Genomic DNA, 14080 nt, shown 5'->3' on the forward strand with positions numbered 1-14080 from the left:
TGTTGGATTGGATTAATAGGTGGAGCTAAATGTCTGTTGGATTAATAGGTGGAGCTAAATGTCTGTTGGATTAATAGGTGGAGCTAAATGTCTGTTGGATTAATAGGTGGAGGTAAATGTCTGTTGGATTAATAGGTGGAGCTAAATGTCTGTTGGATTGGATTAATAGGTGGAGCTAAATGTCTGTTGGATTAATAGGTGGAGCTAAATGTCTGTTGGATTAATAGGTGGAGGTAAATGTCTGTTGGATTAATAGGTGGAGCTAAATGTCTGTTGGATTAATAGGTGGAGCTAAATGTCTGTTGGATTAATAGGTGGAGCTAAATGTCTGTTGCATTAATAGGTGAAACTAAATGTCTGTTGGATTAATAGGTGGAGCTAAATGTCTGTTGATGAATGGGTGGAGCTAAATGTCTGTTAGATTAATGGGTGGAGCTAAATGTCTGTTGGAGGAATAAATAGAGTTAAGTGTCTGTAGGCTGAATGGATGGAGCTAAATGTCTGATGGAGGAATGGATGGAGCTAAATGTCTGTTGATGAATGGATGGAGCTAAATGTCTGTTGATGAATGGGTGGAACTAAATGTCTGTTGGATTAATAGGTGGAGCTAAATGTCTGTAGGCTGAATGGATGGAGCTAAATGTCTGATGGAGGAATGGATGGAGCTAAATGTCTAGGCAGAATGAGTGGAGTTAAATGTCTGATGGATGAATGAATGAGGCTAAATGTCTGTAGGCTGAATGGATGGAGTTAAACATCTGTTGGATAAATGGATGGAGCTAAATGTCTTTTAGATAACTGGATGGAGATAAACGTCTGTTGGATGAATGGATGAAGTTAAACATTTGCTGGATGAATGAATGGAGCTAAATATATGTAGGCTAATTGGTGGAGCTAAATGTCTGTTGAATGACTACATGGAGTTAAATGTCTGTTGGATGAATGGATGAAGCTAAATTTCTGGTGGATAAATGGATAAAGCTAAATGTCTGTAGGCTGAATGGGTGGATCTGAGTGTTTTTTGTGTGACACTGTAAAGGAAAGGTTTTTTTTACTAGATTTTGGAGCATTTCTGTGAGGATTTGATTGTGCAACGATGCAGCGATACAAGCCAAACAGCACAGCTACAAACAGAGCAGCAATGGAACTATTTTAGAACGTGGAGTGTTTATAACCAAACAAATCGTATTTTTTGTCCTCTTTAACTCAAAATTATTATTGCTTAATAAAGGTCTGCCTGATGCCCAGATCCCCAACTCATACCAAAAACGGGGGCTTCTATGACATGCCTGGCATTTAACACAGTCCCAAATAGGTTTCCTATTCTTTTTGGCAGTATTTCTCTGCAGAAACTAGGCAAGCTGTGTGTGCATTTGCAGTGGGTGCAGTTGAAGGGATGTCCACAAACATTGGGAAATCTACTCTATTTCAGTCCTCTGTGATTGTAAATCTGCAGGTTCTGAGCTGTAACGCTCCTCTTTTAGCTCTGAATAGACTGAGGTGATATTTTCCTGGAGTGGATTTTCTCACACATTCTTTCCAGAGGAATATTTACTCAAAGTCCCGCTGTTCCATAAGCGGCTTGGCCTCAGTGCACACCACAAGCTGCAGCAGCCCATTCATCTCCACAGGAAAGCTGACTGGAGACCAAGAACAAATGGACACCCCGACGTCCTTCTGCCCAGAAATCGGGCTGACGTTGTGCTTTTTGTTCAGAGACAGATTGAGGCAGAGTTTAGATTAAAATGGTTTGGCAAAAAACAGAAATTATACTTAAATATAATAAACTATTTTTTCACACACAATCTTCAAACAGTGCAGTTTTCTCTAAGGTTTCAGAATGATACAGAATCTGACAGGCATTTTAGACATAATTATTAGGCAGAGCATTGTATGAGTTTACATATCTATATCCATGTGTTTCTGTGTGTGTGTGTGTGTGTGTGTGTATGTGTATATGCAGGTGCAGAATCTGAACAGTATTCTGTCCTTCCCCCTGGAGAGCATCTTGAAGCATGAACTCAGAGACACCAGACTGGTGAGATACAATTCTACGTACTGCATTAAAGTTGCAACATTTTAAAATGCTCAATTTAGATTAAATCCATATTAAAGGCACATTAGTGGGAAAAGCCTAATTCAGGATGAGTCCTGTTTAAAGGTACATTAAGGAATAAAGCCTAATTCAGAATATTCTACATAGAAAAGTGCAATAAGAAATAAAGCCTAATTCAGAATATTCTACATTAAAAAGTGCAATAAGGAATAAAGCCTAATTTAGAATATTATACAGGGGTTGGACAGTGAAACTGAAACACCTTTCATTTTAGTGTGGGAGGTTTCATGGCTAAATTGGAGCAGCCTGGTGGCCAATCTTCATTAATTGCATATTGCACCAGTAAGAGCCGAGTGTGAAGGTTAAGTTAGCAGGGTAACAGCACAGTTTTTTCAATGCACACATGGGCACATTATGGGTGACATACCAAAAGAGTACAAATTGTTGGTGCAGGTCTTGCTGGCGCATCTGTGACCAAGACAGCAAGTCTTTGTGATGTATCAAGAGCCACGGTATCCAGGGTAATGTCAGCATACCACCAAGAAGAACCAACCACATCCAACAGGATTAACTGTGGACGCTGAAAGAGGAAGCTGTCTGAAAGGGATGTTTGGGTGCTATCCCGGATTGTATCCAAAAAACATAAAACCACGGCCAAATCACGGCAGAATTCAATGTGCACCTCAACTCTCCTGTTTCCACCAGAACTGTCCGTCACAATAAGGAATAAAGCCAGAATTCAGAATATAAAGGTGCAATAAGAAATGAAGCTGCAAAGATGCAATAAAAATACAGAATATGTTCACAAATAAAGTTCAATAAGGAATAAAAACAGATTCAGTATATACCTAAATAAAGGTACATTAATGTTAAATATAAACTGCAGCATTAGATGGAGTGACATTCTCTAACAGAAACATAGTAAACCTATAGATAATATATAAAGGAACAAGAAGTACAAAGAGGGTTTTTTCTAATAAAGTGGCCAGTGAATATAGTACATATTTAGTAGCTTAGGCGTTGTAGCTTAGACACTTACTAAGTGTCTGATAATGCTTTGTTGTAATAGTGTAATGCTCAGTATGAGATGTTATAAGGCTTTAGGTCTGGGTGTGTTGCAGTGTGAGGTCAGAGCAGACACATAGCTGAAGTAGTTTAGAGGAAGAGGTGAGGAGGTGTGGAACTCAGCTTTGTTTTTGGGTTGTGTTGCTTTTGTGTCTTTATTAAAACGATTTAGCTATGACATGTTTTGTGCTTCAAGTATGTGGATAAGGTATGTTATATGGACAAAAGTATTGGGACACACCTCTCTGTTATTGAATTCAGCTAATTGACTTCCACAGGTGTATTAAATCCCAGCATGTAGTCTACCTTTACAGACATTAGTGAAAGAATGGATGATTGTAGAGAGTTCACTGAACTGAACAGTGGTGTTATGTAACAGGATGGTACGACTGCAACAAGTCAGCTGGTGATATTTCTTCTCTACTAAATATTCCACTATCTGCTGTGAGTGATTATTATTGAAAAGTGGAAGCATTTAGGAAACACAGAACTCACGAAGTAGGGGTGCAAATCTTCCAGTGTCTGGCGATTCGATTTAATTCCATTTTTTGGTGTTACGTTTCGATTTAGAAACGATTTTCAATTCCGGATTTTTTTTCCCAATTCAAATGGTCTACAGATTTTGTTTAAATTATGTGATTGACAAGATGAAATGACAATTTAAACAAATAGAACATTTATTTTAAACAATACATTTAGGTTCCTTACTGTATAAAATCTTTTTGCAACATTTCATATTTCATTTTTGGCAAATCTTACGTAACCTTAAAAATAAAACACAGACGTCACAGTCTGGCTAACTAACTAGCTTGCTGTATGGTGGTCTAGGTGGCATTCTTCTACGGTGGCCAAGTGAATGCATAATGTGGTATGCAGTACTGTCGAGAGTAGGAGCGTCAAAAAATTAAAATGATTTTGGGCCATTTTGAATCAATTCAGAATCGCCATGACTAGGAATCACGATTCTTTAAGAAATAAATTTTTTTCAGCACCCCTACCACTAAGTGTCCAATCACAAAGGTGTCAGAGTGTTGAAGAGCATAGTGCAAAAACGTGTTCTATTAACCAACACACTGCTAATCAGTAACTGCAGAGATCCATCCCTTCTGTTAGAACTGCATAGGGGGACTGACTAAACAATAATGCCTATGGGTTCCTGCAGGTGGAATGAGGAGGGTCCCAATACTTTTGCCCATGTGTTTTCCATGTATCCAATAAGCAATGAAATTTTATGACCCAACAATTAGCACAGATGGTCTTACTTCAGATGGTCATTATGTTTTGAGATGTTTTATTTTTAAGGTTTGTTTTAAAGATTTACGAAAAATGAAATATGTTGCAAAAAGATTTGATACAGTAAAGAACCTAAAATTATTGTTTTAAATATATATTCTGTTTGTTTAAATTGTCATTTCATCTTCTCAATTACATATTTTTTTTTTGTTTTTATAATTTCATTTAAAGTTTTTCCCCTTTTCTCCCCAATTTACACGGCCAATTACCCAACCCACTCACTAGGACTCCCCCAATCACTAGTAATGGCCCAACACACCAGGAGGGTGAAGACTAACACATGCTTCCTCTGATACATGTGAAGTCAGCCACCGCTTCTTTTCGAGCTGCTGCTGATGCAGCATTGCTGAGCAGCCAGCGCGCTTGGAGGAAAGCACAGTGACTCGGTTCTGATACATCAGCTCACAGACTACCTGTGCTGTGGACATCACCCTAGGAGTGATGTGGGGAGAGAGCGCCATCTACCCACTCGGAGGGAACAGGGCCAAATTTGCTCCCTCTGAGCGCCGGCAGCTTGATGGCAAAGCTGCATGAGCGGGGGTTCCAACCTGCGACCTCCCGCTCATAGTGGCAGCATTTTAGACCACTGGACCACTTGGCGCCCGCAATTACATAATTTAAACAAAATTTGTAAAACATTTGAATTGAAAAATGGTCAGATGTTCTCCTCAGTGTGTGTAAGTTGTGATTTAAAGCTGTGGACTGTAGTAAGCTACTGACTGTCTGTCTATAAATCCCTCTGTTTCTGTTTCTCCCTCAGGACCTGAGGAAGCAGATGGAGAGAAGCTGGAAGGATTACGATGTTAAATTGTGAGTTTTTCTGCAGACAGATGTATGTCTGCATCACCATTCTGTACAGTCAAGTTTAAAAAATGTAGGACACCCCATGAAAAATATTATTTTTAAGACGAAAAAAAGGTTATAGAACTACTTCCATCTCATTTAATGCAAGAAGAAATAAGAAATACCACCACAAATGGTCACATCGTTGGCTGGATTAAAATTAATGTTTCAGATTGAGGTAATTTTTTCTTTTTTTTTTTTGCTGTGAAATCATTATGTATTGGCACAAAACATTGACACAACACAAACAGATAATACTTCTGCAATAACATAATTTAAACACAATAAAACAATAAAATATGATAACTAACCTAATATGTGGTATCCCTCATCTATACAGAAAAATATATACTTTGCTCTTTAATTTGGATCTTAAACATTCCTATCAAAATAGAATATATAAACTTTAAAGTATAGTAGAATAGTCTCTTTTATAAATGTTTTAGTGTCAAATATAATTCAATATAAATATACTATAAAATAATAAATATAAATATCTATTTTATCTATTATTTAACTATTTATTTTCAAGCAAGCAGAAAATTTGATAGGAAAATAGTTTTTACTATTCGGTATTCACACACATTAGTTATTTGAAGCCATTGCACAGACCTGTAAGCAAGCTCTTATCTGTATGGATGCTCCCATATGCTGTTAATGAGCTAATATTTGCAAATCAGCTTGTATCTTCATTAGTACTGATAAATCAGTTTGATGTGAAGATTAGGATTTTATGAGCGTTTATTGTCAGTCCTATTTTTTTACTGTGATTGTGGGGGTGTGTTAGTTCTGTTTGTTTTGGATTGGTAAATGCTGTGTACACATTGTTTTTTTGAGTAGCACAGTGGCAGAGATAGGCCTTGGACCTTGGAGACCTTTTACTTGGAAATTTTATTCCATTCTTCTTTACAAAACATCTCCAGTTCAGTCAGGTTTGGTGGTTTGTGATCATGAACAGCCTGCTTAAATCACACCACAGATTTTTAATAACATTCAGGTCTGGGGACTGAGATGATAATTCCAGTACGTTGTACTTGTTCCTTTGCATGAATGTTTTAGTAGATTGTGAGCAGTTTTTAGGGTCATTGTCTTGTTGAAGTATTCAGCCCCGAATCCACTTTAACTTTCTCACTGATTCTTGAACATTGTTTTTAAAAAATCTGCTGATATTGACTGAAATCCATGTGACCCTCAACTTTAACAGGTGTACAAATCAATAAAAAAACAACAAGGGTGCCCACATTTATGCACCTGTCTAATTTTGCTTAAAGAATTATTGCACATTTTCTGTAATTCATATAAACATCATTTCATCTGCTGTATGATATATTTAACCAAAATTGCTGATCCAAACAGGAATTATTATTATTATTATTATTTTTTAATTTCAGCTATTTGATACAATTTGATTTCAGCAGTGTGGCAGTTTTACACAATATGTTACTCTCTATAATACAGTCCTTTACCCTTTTTTCTCTCTTACTTTCTCTCAGGTTAAAGGTGGAGCGGGAGAGGCAGAAGCAGGCCGGTTTGATCAGGTTAGACAGTTCGGACATGGTGGAGGACATGGAGAGAGAAAGGAGGACCTTCCAGCTGCAGATGTGTGAGGTGTGTGTGTGTGTGTGCAAGGGGATTTCAGCTGTAGCTGCACTGTTGAATTGGGGTAAAGGATGGAAATAAAGTGCGGGGAGGAGTTGAGTGTCTGGTTAAGTGTCTCCTCAGCTGTCAGTATATATTTATATGTATTGTTTATGTAATATATATAAGTTATTATTCAATAAATATAACAGGTTGTATATTTTTTCTGCAGTATTTGTTAAAAGTTCAGGAGATTAAGATGCGCCAAGGCCCAGATCTGCTCCAGAGCCTCATTAAATATTTCCAAGCCCAGCTCAAGTACGTTTATACACACACACACACACACACACACATGTACACACACACACATAAGCTGTGTTAGTTTTTTGCTGAAATATTGTTGTGTTGTTTGTTGCTTTGTTTTTTGTAATGAAGGACTTCTTTACATTAAATTCTAAAACATTTAATTCAGCTACATCTACAAATTAATCAGTATATAGTTGAAATGATTTAGTAACTTATATGAATGATTCAGTAAAGTCTGTTATTTTTCTCAATATCAAGTATAAGGATTTCAGTATCTAGTAGAAAAAGTGTTACCATAAAGACAAAAAGTATGTGGTATTTGCAACAAATAATTCGGTATATACTAGAAATTATTCACTAGCTATTGTAAACAATTCCAATTCCAATAATTTAGTATCTACAATAAATAATTCAGTGCCTACACTATTTACTATTCAGCAATACAGTATTTGTTACAAATGATTCATGGCCCCTATAAATTGTGCAGTCAGTAATTTAATAATAACTATTAATAATGACCATTAAACTAATATGTATCATTATATGGTATGGGCCAACACACAGGTCATTAGGGTTAAAGGATTAATGGAATAGAAAAAGTGTTTACAGTATATACAGTTTTTACATTATGTACATGGTTTACAGTGCATACAGTGTTTACAATAAATACAGTTTTTTAATTATGTACAGGGTTTACAGTGTATACAGTGTTTGCTGTATGTACAGTGTTTACAGTATGTACAGTGTTTACAGTATGTACAGTAGTGGATTAAAAGTAAGTTGGGAGATGCTAAATGAGAAACAGCAGCAGCACAAAGGGGTTCCTCTGAACTCAACAATGAGCATTCAGTCAGTTTCAGGGCAGAACAGGGGGAATTGAATGTATTTTGGGATAAAGTCGCTTCCTGGGATCTGGCTTTGGGAGATAATACAGAATTCCTGTTTCACTGGTTCATCCGACACTGAACATTGCATTGTTCCTACATCACCCAAACACACACACACAGCTTCAGCTTCAGCCCAACAATAGCTGCTGTTTTTAGGATTCAATACCAGATTGTATATCCTGACCTACATATTACATCTGTGCGTGTGTGTGTGAGAGTGTGTATTCTGTATCTGTATGAGATGACTGTGGTGATAAGATTGATTGATGCACTTGTATTCTTTCCACAGTTTTTTCCAGGACGGATTGAAAGCTGCTGAAAATCTCAGTCCATTTGTGGAAAAGCTTGCAGCATCAGTTCATACGGTAATAACATTATTTGTGTGTGTGTGTGTGTGTGTGTGTGTGTGTGCTTGAGCAGGTTTCCAAACTAACACCATCCTGGGATGGTCAAAATTAGCACACTGGATGGAATAAAGCTCTTTTGGGACGCTATCAGGATTTATAGTATAGCGTGTGGTTAAATTTGGTTATAAACAGTTAATGAGGAGACTTTAAATATAAAGGCTAATTCTTATTCTGCATGACTTCAGTTTGGGCATTTCTCCCCTGAGGGAAGTAACTTTAGGTTTCTAGATGTCACAAGTCACTTGTCAAAAAGTCACAAGTCAAAAAGTTGCTAAGTTGGCTTCACTGGGGCTAGGTTTGATATCCAGCTCAGCTATTGTTTCAATACTGTGCAGTTCATATGTTTTAGCTGTAAAAACATCCAGTTTGCAAAGAGGTTTGTGAAACTGATTTGCGAACAGCATAAAAATTAACTAAAACAGTAACAAAGATATCACAAAACTGTGATTGTGTGATGCTATATATATACATCTCAGATACATCTCAACATTTGTTACCAAAGAGAATAAAACACCTAAATAAGCAAATTCCAGAAATTATGAATTTATGGGTGTCAGTTTCACAAAATTGACAACCAATATTCTTCACCTCTATTCTTCACTATTTCTTTGATTAGCACCACCACGTAGAGTAATAAGGCAGCAGAGATGTATAATAATGAAGTAGAACTACTTCACTACTGTACTTAACTACTGAAATGCTGTATCTGTATCTAGTAGAGTATTATTCTTTCTCCTACTTCCACTTTTACTTCACTACATATTTTACATGATATTTATACTTTTACACTGATAGATTTTATATGTGCTGCATTGTTACTCATTACAATAAAAAAGTTAGTAATCATTCTACTATCAACTCACATTATCACTAAAGCCAGAGCAGCAGATGTTCAACACTAGCAGTTGATTTGATGAAGCTGCCTACCTAGGTTCAAAAAATGTTGAATACTTTAGTACTTTCACTTAAGTGTGGAGCTTAAAGAAAACTTCAACTTCTACTTAAATCACTTTTTTATAGAGCACTTTTACTTTCTCTGTGGGGCAGTAAGTTTAGTAGGTACAATTTTGGGATGAGTCTTAGGGAGTGTAGAGCACCTGTGTTTCAATAAAGATATTAATATTTGACATCAAGGTAACACCAATCGATAATGCATGGCAAACCAATATTTTACAATGTATCGTGATTTTGGTATTTTGTCCCATCGCTTGCTCTGATACAAAATGTATTCAGGGGATGAAGTGTGGGCTGCCATTGTTGCAAACAATCCTTTTGTTTGAGGAAACACTGCAAAATTATGTTAAATAAATGAGTTATTATATGGTATTAATTATCTGCCCTTTTTAATTTTTTGTTCAAACACAGAAACTGCTTTCTTTGTCATTGTTGCATAATTTAATTTTTTTTTTTTTCAGATGGCAAATTTTAGGTGCGTTCTTAGTTACACTACAGTAATTTCCCTGGTTACACTACAGCCATTTTTACAGTTACACCAGAGCCATTACAATTGTTGCTTCTACGCCCATCTTGTTTTTTATTATACTACAGGTGGTTTACTTGTTTTAATAGGTTTTTTATTCATGAATCAAATTTGCTTATTATTTTTACAAAAATCCCCAGATTTGTGCTCATGTACAGGTAAAGCAGATGGAGGTTTTTGGGCATTAGCGATTTAAGTAAGGCTGTCTGTGATCTGCTGTAAACTGTGCGGGTGGTCCGAGCGGGTGTATTGTTATGTTAGTGGAGGGGGGCAGCAGTGTGTGAAATTACTGCATTTTTTTCTGCCTCAGTGAGTTTGAACCTCACCTGCTGGAGGCTCTACTGCAGGCGGTGCTTTCCCGCTGCACACACACACGGAAGCAGGGTAATACGGAATTGTGGTATTTTTCACTGTTAATGACGTTTGAGATACCTGTGCGTTTGTGTGTGTGGGAGGGTCAAGGGAGTGTGTCGGCTTTCAGTATGAGGAAGTAGTCTGGAGCTCTGGGCCTGTGGTGTGTGTGATTAAAGACGACTTTGTAATGGAGCTACCCACATGATTGTATGTGTGAGATTGTAAACATGATGAAGTCTAAAGTTCTAAGCCAGTATTTTCTGATCAAATATTAGTTCTGAAACTCCGTGTTTTTTTTTTACTGAGCAGTGATTTCAGGTACCAGTCAAACGTCCTCAATGTGTTTCCTTTCTTTTTATGATATTTAACATTGTAAATGTAATATTAAAGACTATATTAAATTTATACAGGAACACATAGAATTATTTTTTTAAGCAGACAGTGTTAAACCAGAATATTTTAATATTTTAGTAGCATATTTAGGTTTGAGGACAGATCTGCACACTGATATTTTAATATTTGTTTTAATCTCAGTTTCTTCATAAGGTAGAGTCACCTGGAATAGTTTTCTCATCGTCAATAGTTATCCCAAATCAACATCTCAGCTGGGTTTGAGTCAATTAAGTCCCTTCATTATTTTGATGTTTTTATTATTAATCTACAATGTTGAAAATAAATAAAATAAAGAAATAGAGAAAAACATACTAAGAGGCGTGTCCATACTTTTGACTGGTACTGTACTGTATTACAGTAGTAATAGAAGGCTTGAAAATGTACCTTATATTAAATGTCCTTATGAATAAAGAACTCCTATTATACATATTAAAAAAATGAATCTGGAAGTTGTTTGTTATACAGTGATCATAAATTTACTTCAGCCTTGCTACTCAAGTACCTGTTTAAAGTTTTATTTGTCACATACATAAACATTGTACCGATAGTAGTGAAATAGAAGAAGAAATAGAGTAGATAAAGTATATAAAATTAAAGATTTAAAATAATGTAAAGTGTAGAATATATACAGAGATAACAGAGTAGTTTAAATAAGAAGAATAGACTTACCTACTCTAACTTTACATGTGTAAAAATAACATATATAACTAGTTAACCAGCTAGCCTAACTAGCTAAGCTAACCTAACAGTGTAAAAATACAGTCAATTCTAGTCACACACTAAGTAAGCCAGTTACTTAACTACCTCAGCAGTGCTATTTTAGTAATTGAAAATTACTATTTTTTTTCATTTAGTAAATGAAAAATTTATTTCAGCATTACTACTTTAGTCACATGTAGCTAGATAACTGAACATTTAAAAAGAGACACGCAGTCAGTGTTTTGTTAGCAAGCACATGCTATCTAAAGCTAGCTAGGTTTGCTCAGCTAATGTTTCTTGCTAGCTTTTTTAGGTCGCTCTGTATAGCTTCTATATTTCAGCTAAAAGTGAAGTGAAGTTTGTGAAGAGGAAAAAAACTGATACAAAGAGTGATAAACAATGCTTAATGCTTATTTAATTTAATTTATGTGAGTAGAGGTGTGCAGCTTTTTCTCGCCTTTTGCCTCCCTATAGTAGCATCAAACATGCCCTCCTTCCTCCCCTTTGTTTTTTTAACTTATTTAACCGAACACCAAAAACATCTGACAAATATTTCCTTTTGTTCAGTTTTGGCCACAAATAGTTCTAGTAAATAAGTTAAATGTTTTTGTTAACATTTATCAATACAGTTGTATGGTTTTAGAGATACATAACTTCCTCCTACTCTCACGCAAATTCTGCCTTGGACCTATTGCTACAACATCCTATCTAAACCAAACTAGAATATGCTCCTCCCAGTCCTTGCGTCCGCACCAAGGGTCATGTGTTTGTTACACTGTGCACATTGTGGTACAATAAGTTTTGGTTTCACACTGCAGTTGTAGGGAATGAGATAAAGAACTTTATTACATCCTGTCGTCGTCTGTGTTTTGCGCCTCTCTGTATTACTACACAACTCCACTTCGGTCTGAGACCACTTCTTTTGGTAACTTTTTTTCACCTGCTACTTTGTTTGTTCGAAACTGTTTCCAGACTGAACATCGTAGGTGTGAAAGTACCCACACAGTTAAAACAGTAAACAGTAAAAAATTAAAAAGTGTTAATATGATATATTTGATTAATTTGGTGTAAATGTAAAGTATTTTCGATTTTCGACTTTCTTAGCCTCTAGAGAGTTTTTCTTGGAAAACTCTCTGTGTGTTTGAGAGTGTGTGGAGAAGAAGAGTGTGTGTAAGGCAGGACGTGTTTAAACTGATCTGTTATATGAAGGTATTCATCTGAAGAACTGGTTTGGGTGATGTTTCTGACAACACGTTCAACCTGTGGGGACTTGCCCTATTATAATTGAAATCATAATCAAAACACGAGAGAGAGACAAGAAAGTATGAAGAACTTCTTCAAAAAGCAACCATCTGAATCAGCAGACTCAGTTAGATGGTTAATAAACTGATGTGAATAAATTTATGAAGTAATCTAGTCTTGGGACACCTGCTCATTCATTGTTTTTTCTAAAATCAAGAGTATTAAAATGACTTTATCTTGCTATCTCTACTGACCAGAGAAGGCTTTCTACTAGATTTCAGACATGCATAGCTGTGATGCTTTGATTGCATTCAATAGCAAGATTTATCATTAGTAATGTCAGAATGTTAGATAATCACCACCCACCTCATCCCCGCACCCCAAACGTGAAAGTATTAGTTGGAGCACCATCATTACAGAAAGCTTTATACCCATCTAGTCTAAACCTGGCCAATAGGTCCATGTGTGATTCTATAGAATGCCCTATTCTATTGGCAGTACATCTCCACAGGAACAAGACTCTGTGTGTGCGGATTTTCATATCTGTATCAGCAATGGGTGCAAGTTAAACAAATATTTGAAAATACAGTGTCAGCATACTGTTTTTTTTATATCAGATTAAAGCCCTGTCAAAAGAAAACCACTTCTGATAAAGGGGCCTTGCTTTGTGTATGCCTGATGGTTTTCATGAGCTCATAGTATCACTGATGTAAAAACAGCCAATCAGAGAAGTTTGTGGTTGATAAGTGTTTGACCGTCTTGTGTTTTTTTTTTCACAGGTTCGTCAGGACCAGGATGAGGAAGCGAAGCAGCTCTCTCAGCTCCGGGACGCTCTCAGGAGTCAGCTACAGGTGGACGGCAAAGAGGCAAGTTTAAACTGGACTCCCAGCATGCATCACTTTATTTATGCTAGAGGTGCTGATGTCTGGGAGGAGGAGCATACCCGAAGCTCATCCTCTTCTCAATTAAATGTCCATTATATTTATACTTCTGCCTTCCATGGTGTTATTAATGATGTTGGTAATGGTGAAGTTGATGTTGATGATGATACAGATATTGGTGATTGTGATGATTTTAGTGATTGTGATAATGTTGTTAATAGTAATGGTGATGTTACTGATGTTGCTGATGGTATGTAATTTTGCTGGGAAAGATATTTTTGATGTTGGTAAGAGTGCTAAAGTTATTGACGTTGATGGGCATTGAAAATAATAATAATTAAGATGTTGATGGTGGTTGATTTTTAATGTTGACGGTGGTTGATGTTGGTGATAAGATGTTAATGATTATTTTTGTAGGAGTACATGAACCGGAAGAATTCAGGTCATGGCTACAGCATTCACCAGCCACAGGGCAATAAGAAGTACGGCACAGAAAAATCTGGTTTTCTCCTGAAGAAGAGTGATGGGTAAGAAAGAAACTTTTTTTACACTGTTCGAGAGTGACCTCGCCTCAACCATAGTCTCTCATTTAAACA

At 36.4% G+C, this 14080-nt stretch overlaps 1 protein-coding gene across 2 annotated transcripts in view; it reads left to right on the forward strand.

Moving 5' to 3' along the window:
- asap3 (ArfGAP with SH3 domain, ankyrin repeat and PH domain 3) overlaps positions 1-14080 on the forward strand; it is a 50604-nt gene that overhangs the window by 14356 nt on the left and 22168 nt on the right. For both annotated transcript variants that reach the window (XM_022668599.2, XM_049463894.1), the window contains exons 4-10: positions 1964-2038; positions 5175-5224; positions 6751-6865; positions 7068-7153; positions 8318-8393; positions 13383-13469; positions 13902-14011. In XM_022668599.2, the coding sequence (XP_022524320.2) occupies positions 1964-2038; positions 5175-5224; positions 6751-6865; positions 7068-7153; positions 8318-8393; positions 13383-13469; positions 13902-14011 (599 nt within the window). The remainder of the gene's footprint in view (positions 1-1963; positions 2039-5174; positions 5225-6750; positions 6866-7067; positions 7154-8317; positions 8394-13382; positions 13470-13901; positions 14012-14080) is intronic.

Source organism: Astyanax mexicanus, chromosome 14, assembly GCF_023375975.1.
Source record: "Astyanax mexicanus isolate ESR-SI-001 chromosome 14, AstMex3_surface, whole genome shotgun sequence".
Lineage (NCBI taxonomy): Eukaryota > Metazoa > Chordata > Actinopteri > Characiformes > Acestrorhamphidae > Astyanax > Astyanax mexicanus.